The sequence below is a fragment of the Archocentrus centrarchus genome, chromosome 11, assembly GCF_007364275.1.
Source record: "Archocentrus centrarchus isolate MPI-CPG fArcCen1 chromosome 11, fArcCen1, whole genome shotgun sequence".
Taxonomy (NCBI): Eukaryota; Metazoa; Chordata; class Actinopteri; order Cichliformes; family Cichlidae; genus Archocentrus; species Archocentrus centrarchus.
The window spans coordinates 32,383,060-32,396,964 of NC_044356.1; the positions used below are offsets into that span (position 1 = coordinate 32,383,060).

Sequence of the window (13,905 nt, forward strand, 5' to 3'; positions counted from 1 at the left end):
GGATGCACAGTGTTTTTTGAGCCAACTCTTTTTCTCCATTCTCTCTCTCTCTCCATGATAAAGAAATCGACAGGCAGTTATTTGTTAAAGAAATGTGCCCCACGAGGAGTTTGCACAGGCTTAGTTGTTTATTTTTCACTTTACATGTGTGCATAAAAGCCAGTTTATCACCAGGTTTGCAGCTTTTTTTTCTTCCATCATTCTTCCTAATAATTTCAGCCAGAAACCTGTTGTAGGAATGAAGGCGTTTTGAGGCATTCATATTAAAAGTTCTTTAGGGTACTCCTATAAGCCAACTGTAGCAGAATTATGAAAGCTTGTTTTGTTTTGTTTTTCCTGAGGTTTTTGGTGGTGAGCTTTTGAAGCAGAACATAGACTGAGCTACAAAATGGAAATGGTAATAACTGGTTCTTTTAATAGTTCGTCTACCAGAGACTTATTCTTACTCTTTAAAAGCAAAAGCATAGCAGCGTGATGAAAATAACCACCAAGGTACGCATCATCAGTACTTGTACCTCAGTGCAGCTCAGTGCTGCATTTCTGCCTGAAAAGCGTTCGTTGAATAACGTGTCTGGTGAAGTCTAACAGAAATTCTGCGTGCTGCAGAGTGCAGGCTGTTATCCAGCATCAAGGAGACACAATGGACTGTTAGAATCAGGGAGCTAATAAGCTTGGCCCTGGTAGTTTTTGGTTTTTGTGAAATATTTTTTTTTTCTGTGTGCAACGTAAAATAATGTAGCATCCAAAATAAAACTCAATGGTTGGAAAAGTTGTGTTAAAAATTCCATCCTCTATTTAAAAGCACCAATTTTCTTAAAAGTGACATTTTCATAGGGGTGCTAATAATTCTGTTCTCATCCTTAGCTTAATATAACCTTTCTGTTCTTGAGGCTGATGGTTTGCACCTCTATTTTAATGGCCATAACTAGCTATGAGGTCACTGAGGTCTGGACCTCAGTAATTTTATTTTATTTTATTTTATTCTTCAAAACAAAGACAGTTAAACTTGGTACACATCGACATGTGGCTCTGAGATGGGTTTTACTTGATTAAGCATGAGAAGTGAATCAGAGGCACAGCAGGATCAGAGTCACTCACTAAGTATTTCTTTTCCCTTGCACTATTTTCATTTCAGGAATTCTGTATTTTTTTTGTTTTGTTTTATTTCATTGTTTTATAAACACAGTATTCATCTTCCATATTTCTAAATATGCAGTTATTCCTGCAAAAGATTGAAGCTCTACTTTACAGTTTTGAAGTGTTGTTTTGATTGTACTGCAACTGTCGGACCTGGGATAGGTTTTTCTATTTGTCACAGGTGCTACACCTTAATTATGATACATTAAGAGAGAGAATTCTTCACCTCACTAGTTTCTAAACCCTGGCTATGGCCCTGTCTGTATTTTATCTTGTGTCCATTATTTGGCTGGATCATCAACCACTTTGTTTTCTGTGCACATTATGTGTCTAAACTGTTCATTTGGCCACTCCTAATATTCTCTCTCTCTGATGGATAAGCTGTGAGGGCCCACAGCCAAAATTCAACAAGTTTAAACTTTGACTGCTGCATACTGTGAGCGCTGCTCACATAGCCAAGGTTACAGTCACAATACGGAGAACAGTCATGACCAAAATTGTTGTGACCATATGCAATCAACCTGCGATTTTTTGAAATGGTGGCTTCAAAGACGGGGACCAGATCTGAGGCCACTTGCAGTCGGTCACCATCTTTAAAGCAGTTTTGGTGCATCAATACTGCCATAAAACAGAAATAAAATGGCAATAAGAGTCAGTCTTCTATCAGGTTTTGATTAAATGCAATCAACTTATATGCAACCTGTTTGTGATAATACCGCAGTTAACTGTGATCAATCTGAAATCTGTTGCCATGTGCATCAGAACTGTAGTGCTGTATGGAGCCAGCGGCGGACTCGATAACAGTGAACAGGATCGAACATCAGGCCCGACTCTCTCAGCTAATTTATGAATGATTTATCAACAATCAGACAGCTCGTTTCTTTCAGCATTCTACCAAGAGCAGCATCAATTTGCAGCTCAAAATTAAGGATGCGAGTTATGTATTAAAATTAACACAGATTTTACTCGTTTTTCTCTCTAGAAACAATGAGAGGAGGCTGATGAAAAATGAATGTCTGTGATATAAGAGCGAACTCTTCTGACAGAATTTGCTGGGGATTGTGTGGTCCTGAAAACTGAGACTCAGGTGGGGTGCTGCTTTATTACAAACAATCCCTCCATATAAACCTGAGATCTGTGTGCAACAGCTGACATGTACAACATGTAGAAGAACAGAAAACATTATTTACTGTCAGATTCTGAGCCATCTGTGTAGTGAAGATCGTGTTACTGTGCCGCATGCCTAAACGCACACATCGCTTTAGGTTTTCCTGCAGTGTGTGAAGCCGAATTGGAGTTGAGCTGCTGTCTCACACCTCGCAGTTAAAAAGCCTTGATATGAGGACGTCCCTGAATAAATGGTTTGTTGGTTTCGGTACTGATGGTGCAGCTGCTGTGATGGGCTGATGGAGAGGAGCAGCCATTCACTGCATCATCCACAGTTAGAACTTGCAGTCCATGATGCTGGAAAGCATCTTACAGAGCCAAATCATTTTCACATATTTATTAACTCTCAATCTCCAAAATGGGACAAGATGCCTCTTTCCCTGTATGGAAATTTACATCTGTAATGTCCATGGGGCAGGAAAGCAGAGTCACAGCAGGAAAGCAGAAATAAAAAAAAAAAATCCCTCATCAAAGCAGACTGTTTTCTGCTGAGTGCATATTAATTCTTTCTTTAAACTGAGGCAGTTTCTGCTGTTGCCTTTTGACATTATTTCACAAAAATAGTGTTAAGTAGACGGGATTTAATTCTGGCTTGTTAAACCAGTTGTTTTGTTGCATTTGATTGCGAGTGTCTGAAGAGGAAAGTGTGAGACTGGGAATACTGTGCATATTAATTTAACTAATCCTAACATATTACAACGTTCAGCTGTTATTCCAGCACACTAACACAATCCAATTAGTAGCTGCATTTTGACAGACATTTGTTATGCAATAGTGCCTATTGATGCGAAATAAAAGAAAGAAATGAATGTTGCACAGGAACAGGAGGAAAGATATGCAGCGATGGTTCCATTATATACTTATCTCTGCGTAGAAATGTGACTGAAACTCTGTAATACTGGAACCCATTCTGCTCACTTTAAAAAGGAAAATCAGAATTCTCTGAATTCTCCTCCCTCCCGCCGACACTCTGTTTCAATAAAATTCCAGTATTACTGCCAAGCAGGAATACTGTGCTCTGAAAAAGTATTTGCCCCCTTCCTGATTTCAATTCAGTTCAGTTTTAATTGTATAGCGCCAAATCACAAGATCAGCCTCCTCAATGTGCTTTATATTGTAAGGTAAAGATACTGCAATAATACAGAGAAAACCCCAATAATCAGATGGCCCCTTATGAGCAAGCACTTGGCAACAGTGGGGAGGAAAAACTCCCTTTTAACAGGAAAAAGCTCTGGCAGATCCAGGCTCAGGGAGAGGCAGCCATCTGCCATGACTGGTTGGATGTGTAACTGTGATCAACCACATTTTTTTGGAAAGCTGTGGTGAGAGCCATTATCCAAAAACAGTGGTTAACCTTTCCAACAGTGGTCAGCCTACCAAAATTACTCCCAAGAGCACACTGATGACTCATCCAGGAGGTCACGAAAGAACCCAGAATAACATCTAAAGAACTGCCTCACTCTCCTCAGTTAAGGTCAGAGTTCATGATTCAACAATAAGGAAGAGGCTGGGCAAAAATGGCATCCAATTTTCCAATAGTTTCAAGGTGAGACCCACTGCTGACCAAAAATAACACAAAGACTCGTCTCACGTTTGCCAAAAAACATCTTGATGATCTCCGTGAATTTTGGAAAAATATGGACTGACGAGACAAAAACTGAACTTTATAGGAAGGTTTGCATCCTGTTACATCTGGTATAAAACTAACGCAGCATTTCGTAAAAAGAACACCATACCAACAGTCAAACATGGGGGTGGTAGTGCTATGTGAATAAGATTCAGTTGAATTGAAAATTGAATTTATGGATGGTTGTAATCCCTCAACTGTTGTTGCACAGGAAACCTTCAAAGGAACAGTCCAACATAACTGTTGTCAGTGTTTGATAACACTGACAACAGTCTTATTTGTGTGTTTCTCTGATTCTGTGGATTAGGCTACAACTGTAATTTATTCATATTTTTCACTTTCTCTTATCCATCAATAGGATGTGCTTTAAAGGAATTTGGTGATCTCACACTTATCTGCTCCAAGCATTTCAGTAAATTGCACCTCTTTGTTCTGCTTTGGTCTTCACTAGAAAATGACTTGCAGCTTGATAACAGTGTAAAAAAAACAAATTAAAAAAAAAAAAATGTTTTACACAGTGCAAAGTGAAGAGATCTTTAGCTTCATTTAACATGCACCAGAAAAAATACAGCTTATCAAAACTGAAATAAGAAAAGCACAAAATTGCAAACTGCACAAGGTAATTTGTAATATTTGTAATGTTTATGTTACAGTCAGACTGCTTCAGATAAATGTATGTTTTCCTGAGTTAAATGGCACCTCTTGTCTTTTGATATTCCAGATCTCTAAATGTGTCATATTTTTCTCTTGTGTATTTTATATTTAGGAGTAGAAATTGTGTTTTAATAAAGAGTTCCTCTATCTTGTTACCCAAGTTGCAGACTGATCTCTAGACTGGAAATTGCATAGAACATAGCAGCAGTTCTCTGTGTTCCCTTGTAACCAAATTGCATTCTTAGGAAAAATATTTTCTCCTGGATTGTGGTTGTTTGTTAAATATTTTAAGTATGTTTAAAATTAATGTGTCTTTGCCTTTTTATTGCTTTATATTGGATTCAAGAAGTGGAGAAGCTTCTAACGTGATGTTAACTTGTTAACTTTAAATGGTTTATTTTTACCCAAAACATGATATTGGGGATACACCAATTGTGAAAGTGGTATTTTTTTTTTCCTTGTTTAGTGTATTTTTGTTATGATTCCCATTTTGTGCCAGGAAGTAATTAAATCATTATAATAAACTATAAATGAACTGTTTTAAAGGCTTTTCTCTCTTAAGCATGCTGTCTTTGTATGTGTAGCCAGCTCAAATTGACATCAGGCACCACCATCAATCTTATTTATCAATTGGCCAGTAGTAGTGAACAGTGCCAATGGCCAGTACCAACATTTGGCTGACACCTCATTGCACCACACACACAGTATTTCCATTAGCTTAACCTGCCTGTAAGTAGTTTTGGTGCCTGCTCCTATCCAATTAGAGACTGAAAGCAAAAATTCTAAAATAAAAGTTAAGCCAACATCACTTTCTCTTGCTCTAAATGCAGACGTGGTCTTTGAACTTAGTCACACTCACAGAAAGGAGTAATACCTTTTGTCTCATAGTGTAACTTAGTATGCAGTTAAGTTGTGTGGGAACATCATGGTGGCCTTCTGACTTTTATGACTAGCACCCAGCACATGATGCAAGCTATCACTGTTTGCCTAAACAAGGTAATGTTGTAAGTGGAGCTTTGCTGTAATAGATAATAAAAGGATTCATAGATACAATAAGAGTCAGTCTGTGAGGAATATGGCATGTTTTATTTAAAGTTAAGTAGTGAAACTCACCCAGTTTGATTTCTGTGTACAGCTCCAGATGTCGGCCTGTGAGCTTACTTAAAGATGTTTCAGGTGTTTGCTTCTTTTTCAGAAAGGTTCTGGAACCCTGTTTGCATCCAGACTTTTGGTTATCCATAACTTCATTCACAAGTCCGGATTTATATCCAGATGCATGTTTTTCAGTGAGTGTTAGCCATGGCATACTTGACCTGACCTCTGTTTTACTTGTTTGTTTTATTTTTATATTTGGATTTTATTTTTGGATTGGATATTTTTGGATGACGTCCTGTGTTTGTAATTATATATTGTCTCCACTCTAACAAGTGAACAGTGCACACTGTCTTAAATTTCATCTCTTAAATCTTAAAAATATTCCATGCTGATGATGAAGTCCTCTTGTCCTCTTGTTGTGGCTTCAGCTACAGGAAAGTGTAGTGTGTATGTGTGGAGGTGGCCTCCCGAGGGCAGCCAGTCAAGGACGTTTAGCTTCCTGGTTTCTCATCTTACTGTGGCGAGTTATAGTTACAGATGCACACTGTGACTCTCTGTGGTGGAGAACACTGCTGATGTGTCATATACAGTAACAGTCAAATAGACTGAGGGGAGATGCTGCAGTGGGGCTCTGTGGACTCCTTCCTGTGATAGAAACTGCTAAATGGACTGTGTATGTGCTGCTGTGGCCTTGGTTTCCCTACTGCTGTTGATTTATTATTTATTATTAGTTATTCACTCGACTGCTGTACTGAGAGCCATGTTCGTCCAGGAAAATAATATTTATCAGGCAGTACACTCAGTGTTAGATGTATTGCCTTATCTGGAAAAGCAAAGAAAGGAAAAGAGACATTATCTTAATTTTGAAAGCCAAATACCATCCATCCATTTTCTTCCATTTATCTGGGGCTGGATTGCGGGCGCAGCACCCTAAGCAGGGAAGCCCAGACCTCCCTCTCTCCAGCCAGTTCATCCAGGGGGACTGCCCTGGGGCCTCGTTCCTGTAGGACATGCTTGGAACACCTCACCCAAGAGGCATTCAGGAGGCATCATAGTAAGACGCGCAAAGCACCTCAACTGGCTCCTTTCAATGCAGAGGAGCAGCGGCTCTACTTTGAGCCCCTCCCGAATGGCTGCACTCCTCACCCTCTCTCTAAGTGAGAGGCCAGCCACCCTTCGGAGGAAGCTCAGTTCTGCCGCTTGTATTTGCAATTACATTACATTACTACCCAAAGCTCATGACCACAGGTGGGGGTGGGGGTGGGGATGTGGATCGACTGGTAAATCGACAGCTTTGCTTTCACAGTCAGCTCCCTCTTTACAACAACAGACCGGTGCAGCATCCGCATCACTGCAGACGCAGTGATGCGTCTGTCGATCTCCTGCTCCCTTCTCCCGTCACTTGTGAACAAGACCCCGAGATACTTAGACTCCTCCACCTGGGGCAGCAATTCGCCCTTGAACCGGAGTGGGCACTCCACCCTTTTCTGGCTGAGGACGATGGCCTCAGACTTAGAGATGTTAATTCTCATGCCAGCCACTTCAACTGTTCCACTGCGAGCTGGAGGCCACCACCTGATGAAGCCAACAGGACCGCATCATCCACAAAAACCAAAGATGAGATTCTGAGGCCACCACAGAAAATGAGTCCAACTTACTAATATGGATAATCTCTTGTTTCGGTTGAGTGGCCCGCAACAACGGACCAGACACCCCATACTCCTGCAGCACCCCCAACAGGATACCCCAAGGGACGCAGTCGAAAGCCAGATACTGAAGTATTTGTTTTTTGTGATTATAGCAGATATTTTGGAAATGTTTGCTGGTAGGCAGCATACAGCTGTTGTTTTAGTTTGCAATAAGTGCCATTTCTGTGTGTGTGTGTGTGTGTGTGTGTGTGTGTGTGTGTGTGTGTGTGTGTGTGTGTGTGTGTGTGTGTGTGTCTGTCTGTCTGTCTGTGTCTGTGTATCTATATCTATCCATCTGGTCACACAGTTGGATCAATCGATCTATTGATTGATCCAACTGTATATTTATTTATTTAATGTTATATGATTTGACTATCAAAGTTAGTGGAAAAGCACTTGAAAATTCATTTAGTGTGTGATCTGGAGATTCCGATTATATCACGACATATGAAGTTGCTACATGAATAAAGATGATTTAATGTCTTCTTCTTTAGCATTTTAAGGAATTCCTGAAAGCATTAATTGCACAATGAAACAAAAGGTAAAATTCAACAAAAATAATGTGCGATGTGCCTTTTGTGCTCATTAACTAGCACTGTTTATACAGACACAGTCAAATATATGGGTATTTTTAGACTAATATGGATTGATCTCAGCTGATCGTGATACATAATATGATGTATAACATAACTGACATATAAAACTGATTTTCAAGAATACATAAACAGGAGGTTAGCAGGTGGTTAGCACTGTTGCCTCACAGCTAGAAGGTCTGGGTGTGTAACTTTATAAAACTAAAATGAAGTATGCATTATAAACATTCACTTTGCATAAATGAGCATGGAACCTTCATAGAAGAAGAGCTACATAAGAGTAACCATGAAGTATCGTGTGACAAAAAGTGAAACAAGAAAGTTCCAAAAAAGGTCACCCTCGAGGGAGCGCCTGGTGTGTAAAATGTATTGTGTTGGTTGCATGAGATGCCGTCTATGCAGCAAATTTACATTGCAAAACAGTATCACAAAGGAAAAGAAAATAATAAGTGAACCTTGAGAATAAGTCTGTAGACTTCACTTGAGATGTTTGCTTTAGGGTTGCTGATTGTTAGCATTTCACCACTAGATGTCACCCTGCACAGAGGGGAAAAAAAGACCTGGCAGTGTGTGCTAGAGTTTGAAGATGCTGATGACAGATACAGACGAAACTTTTCTTTATCAGACTGATTATACCCTCCACATTTTTATGTGTTTTTAAAATGATACAGCAGAGAAGGACAGGCTGTAAGCAAAAACACCTGTTTAAAAGATGTGTGCAGAAGTGTGACCTTTGTGTACTGTTACAGATAAAGAAGACACACAATGACTGAATAACTGACGGCTTCTTTGCTCTGTGTTTAGCTAGGTAGGAACCCAGATGTCTGATGAGGCTCTGAGGATGACGTCTTGGCCTTGAGCCCCCACCAGTATGTCAGGTAAGACCACTGGGCTGATCGCTCTACACGGCACGCGCTCGGTCTCACACTACCAGCTTTATTCCAAATACGATCGCACTAAGAGTGTGGAACCAATAGTCCCGACAGTACAGAGTTCAAACAACTAACAACAAGCACTCTGTGTTTGTCCTTAATTATAATCCCGTCAGGGGAAAAAAAAACACTCAGAGGCAACATTAAGAACTTTGGGGAAGTACAAGCATACAGGTTAGCATTTCTTTAAGGCTGATAATGCTGATCACATGAACTTTAAAGACCTTTCAAAACACTATATTCTGGAAGAAAGGTGAAAAACTTTAATTTGACTCTCTACACATAACCAGTGGTAGAATGACTTTGCCATGACTCATTGTCTTTCTGTTAACAAAGCAAAAATGTTGTCTTGTCAGTGTGTGACACTTCAGTCCCTTATTTCTCACTAAGCTAGTTTCAGTTTTGATATTAGGACCTTTAGTTGAGAGTTCATTTGTCAGCTGCAGTTGCCAGTTATTCAGCCTGAGGAAGAGTTGGTGATAAACAAACACGAAGGGAGCTGTTTAAAGTTCATCCTAGGGCTTTGCTTCAGACCGTTAACTTTTCAATAGATTTTGCAGGATGTGGAAGAGTCTTAACTGCCGCTCTGTATGGAGCCAGTAATGGAAGCTTTAACATCTACACTATTATGACACAGTAAAATCAGTCTGCTAATGATGATGTTGAAGTGTAGTTGAAAGTTCCAGGACAAATGAGTTAAGCCGGATTTGTGGACTGTTTGAACTGCGTCTGAGATAGCATTATAAACTGTGGTAGCAAATTACCATCAGAGAAGAAAAAGAAATTAGAGGTCAAAATCTTTAAAATGTGTTAATTATGGTTATGCTTATAAAAGGACAATTTTGGCAAGTCAAGTACACCAAATCAATTTGGAACAATTTTGCTTTGTGTTATAGCCGGACTTAAAACTGTTGCTGGATTACTCTGTGTTCTAATCTCTGCATAAATAGTATATTGTTATGTAATTATTTAATAGTTTTCCTGAAATTATGAGAATATAAGTTGCCATTAAAAGATGAGGTGCCCCACTGACATATCAGCCAGTATATCAGCTAGTATTAGCCCATATCAGTATGGGCATTTATAACAGCCAGTCTGAGCAAAGTTTGGCAGAGCATAAATGAGTAATCCACAACTTGTAACAGTAAAAACAAGTTTATTTTTAAACTACATTGTCATATTATATTAGCAAGGAATCATAAATGAGCACATAACAAATGTTAGGGAAATTTGTTTATACATCATGTGTGAAAGAGAAAAAAAACAACCAAAATATCAGATTTGTAAATCACCAGATATTAGTATTGACCTGTAATCGGTCCGGCTGCATCCAAAAGTGTTTCCTTTTGTCACTGCAGTGATTTTTTTCCATCCCTAAGGAGATTTTCTGATGCTGCCCCCTCCTCCCAATATGGAGGTTTAGTTTTTATCACTTATAAACACTAAATTTGTACCATGGTTAGATGGGGTTTCTTAAGAAATAGTTCTTAAAGATCATAACCAAACCCTAAGTGTAGCCAGGCAGTCAGGAAACCCACTTCGAGCACCAGTCTTTATGTACAGGTTTGTTTTTTCTTTCAGTGTGTTCAGTGGCAAAGATCACTGACAAGTATGCAACATCAGAGGCAGAATTCCTGCATGGCATGGAAGTCTTACCTCTGCTCATGTGCAGAGGGACTATTTGAATTTGGTCAGATAGTGATGTACTGTCCTTACTACCAGAGGACCAGGTTTCCATGTTGTGAACAGTATCCCAAAAAAACAAAAACAAACATTTCCTGTGAGGAAAGGTTAAAGTCAATCATGATAATGTTTTAATCATTTCAACAGAAATGGATCAAATCACTCCCTTTCACTCCAACTTTGTCTCACTGTGAAACCAAAAATCTTCTAACTGAACTACTCTATTCTTACATTGCATTATGTTTTGAGACCAAAAATTATGTCAGTTTGAACTTAATGGAAAAATCCATTAAGCATCAAATTACCTGCTTTTTCACACATATCACCATTTTTCTGTTCACACATAAAATAAAAAAAATGTCAGGACTTGATGACCCTCTTCAGGTATTAGTGTTGCTGCATTCAGACATTCTGTCCCATATTAAACAGCCAGGACAGGATGGGGACCTGTTCATTTATTTACTTAACTAGCAAATTGGGCATCAGTGAGGTCAGCAGGGCTGAAATTGGATTTAACCAGCCTTGCTAACCTCACTGACCTGACAATCCTTACATAGGTAACAGACTTACCCTCACTTATATGACACTAAGAAAAATGAACCGGAACTTCTCATTCACCACACAGCACCATGAGATAACAACCACACACTGTGACATTTGAGGTGTTGTTTTATCATGCACATTAACTCGCTGTTTTATTAGGCTGACTTCTGAATATTGTTAATTTCATGTGAAAAGCAGAGCAGCACCAGTCTCTCTCTGTCTGTCTCACCTGTTTTAATGACCACATAGCTTTTTTTTTTTTTAAAGTGCCTCTCCCATTTATTTTAGAGCCAGCAGAAAAATGCTCCCCCCGCTGGAAAGATGAAGCCATTCAAAATGGTAATATTTATCCTCCCTTTCAACGCTGCTTTTTTCTTCTTCTGTCAGTCTGGGTGAGCTTTGGATCACTTGTGTGTGTGTGTGTGTGTGGGGGGGGGGGGGGGGGGGGTCTATTTTTGATCTTTTAGTTTGGGTATTAATCTTTATTAGAAGATGTGAGGGGAAAAAATGTGTGTACATTTTTCAAAATTGGAGTAATTTGATTTCAAAATGTTTTGTGTAGATTCAGTTCAAAACAAATCATGTCCTAATTGTATTGATTTCACCAAAGGTGGGAAACTGCATAAATGATTTAAAAAAACAGGAGGCAATGATTTTTCAAATCATCTAAATGGGATATATGATTGAAAATTTTACAAAGATAGTATCAAATGTTGAAACATTTTATTCCTTTTTGGAAAACTTATGCTTATTCTGAGGTTCGGGAGCCAGTATGTATGGGGCAGGAGTGCGTTAGTCCACATGGTATGAATAATTTGGGCATCTGTGAAAACAAGCACAAATAGGAAAACATTTGACTTTTAAAAGTGTCTCAGCAGTTTTCAGATGCTTACAGAACTTTGGTGAAAGAGGTGATTCAGCATAATGATAAAGTATTGTGTTTAAATTTTGAAGTTTTACACACAGCCATAGTGAAAAGAAAGTTTTATCCCCTTTTGATTCCAATATTTTACATATCAGGACATACTAAAAATAATTTGGTAACAAAGTATCCCCCTCATTGAAGATAGTCCCACGATGGGGAAATTCAGTATTCAAAAGCTTTTAGCAGCAGTAGCTTAAAGTCATTATTTTGGTATGATAGGTCTTCCCACAGCATTTCAGTCAGGTTCAAGTGAGACTTTGACTGGGCTATTGCAACACCTTCATTTTTCATCTATTTTATTATAGATTTGATGGTGTGTTTGAAATTATTGTCCTGTTGCACGACCCAATTTTAGACAGGCGGCCTCTTTGACTCAAGAATACTTTGGTATACAGAGGAGTTCTTGGTCAACTCAACGACTGCAAGATGCTCAGGTCCCTGCAAAACAAACTTAAATCATTGCCCGTCCACCACTGTGCTTGATATGAGGCGTTTGTCGTGTTTGTGCTGATATACTGTTTGATTTTCACCAACAGTCTCACTGTGTATTATGGCCAAACATCTCCGCTCTAGTCTTATCTGTCCAAAGGACGTTGTTCCAGAAGTGGCTTGTTCAGATGCAACTTTGCAAACCTAAGCCATGCTGCCATGTTGTCTTTAGAGAGAAAAGGCCATATTTTTTTCTAATTGTGCTATCATGAACTTTAATATTTAACATGCTATCTGAGGCCTGTAGAGTCTAAGACGTAGCTCCTGGGTTTTTGGCAGTTTGAGGATTGCACAGGCTGATCTCAGGGTGAATTTGCTGGGATGCTCCTATTGGTGACCGTCCTGAATATTTTCTAATTGCTTCTTTCTTCAAATTGTTGTAAATGACCTTGTAACCTATCCCAGACTGATGGGCAGCAACAATTGTTTCTCTAAAATCATGCTGTCTGTCCATTCTTACACTATGTTAGCATACACCTGAATGGTGTGTCCATCTTGCAAATGGACATGTAAACATATATTAGTGGGGGTGTATGTATACTTTTGAAACTGTATTGATTAGAGAAAATCCAAGATAATTTCAAACTTGTGCATGAAAAAAAATTACTTAATTCTTGAAATATGCAGCATTTCTACCCAGTGATCAGGTTAAGCTATACAAAACATTTTTCTGTCCAAGTATACATGTAGCTACACTGAAAACTTGATCTCATATGCAGAGAATCTGCAGCAAATTTCTGTAATGTCTGGTAAAACCCATAGCCAGTCTCAATAGCCGGAGATTGGTCCGCCAGGGTCTCCACCCTTGGCCACTGCCCGAGACACATTGCTTCCGACTCCTACAACACCTCCTGCGGGTGGTGGGCCTACAGGGAGGGTGAGCCCATGTCTCCTCTTCAGGCTGTGCTTGGCCAGGCACCACGGGCTAATGCCCAGCCACCATACGCTCTCCCTCGCAGCCGAGTGTGCAGCGGCTTGTATAAGAATTAGCACCTCTAAGTCTGAGGCCATGGTCCTCAGACAGAAAAGGGTGGAGTGCCCATCTCCAACTCAGGGACGAGTTGCTGCCCCAGGTGGAGGAGTTTAAGTATCCTGGGGTCTTGTTCACGAGTGACGGGAGAAGGGAGCAGGAGACTGACAGACAGATTGGGCCTGCATCTGCAGTGATGCGGATGCTGCACTGGTCTATTACGGTAAAGAGGGAGCTGATTGTGAAAGCAAAGCTGTCGATCAACCAGTTAATCTACGTCGCTACCCTCACCTATGGTCGCGAGCTTTGGGTAGTGACAGAAAGAATGAGATCATGGATACAAGCAGCAGAAATGAGCTTCCTCCAAAGGGCGTCTGGCCTCTCCCTTAGAGAGACTCAATT

General features: G+C 39.7%; 1 protein-coding gene across 4 annotated transcripts in view; it reads left to right on the plus strand.

The window, feature by feature from the left end:
• Positions 1-13,905, plus strand: part of thrb (thyroid hormone receptor beta) — a 123,857-nt gene that overhangs the window by 87,740 nt on the left and 22,212 nt on the right. For 3 of the 4 annotated variants that reach the window (XM_030740630.1, XM_030740634.1, XM_030740632.1), the window contains exons 3-4: positions 8,766-8,839; positions 11,408-11,458. In XM_030740630.1, the coding sequence (XP_030596490.1) occupies positions 8,833-8,839; positions 11,408-11,458 (58 nt within the window). In that variant the 5' untranslated portion in view covers positions 8,766-8,832. The remainder of the gene's footprint in view (positions 1-8,765; positions 8,840-11,407; positions 11,459-13,905) is intronic. The other variant, XM_030740631.1, reaches the window with a different exon arrangement.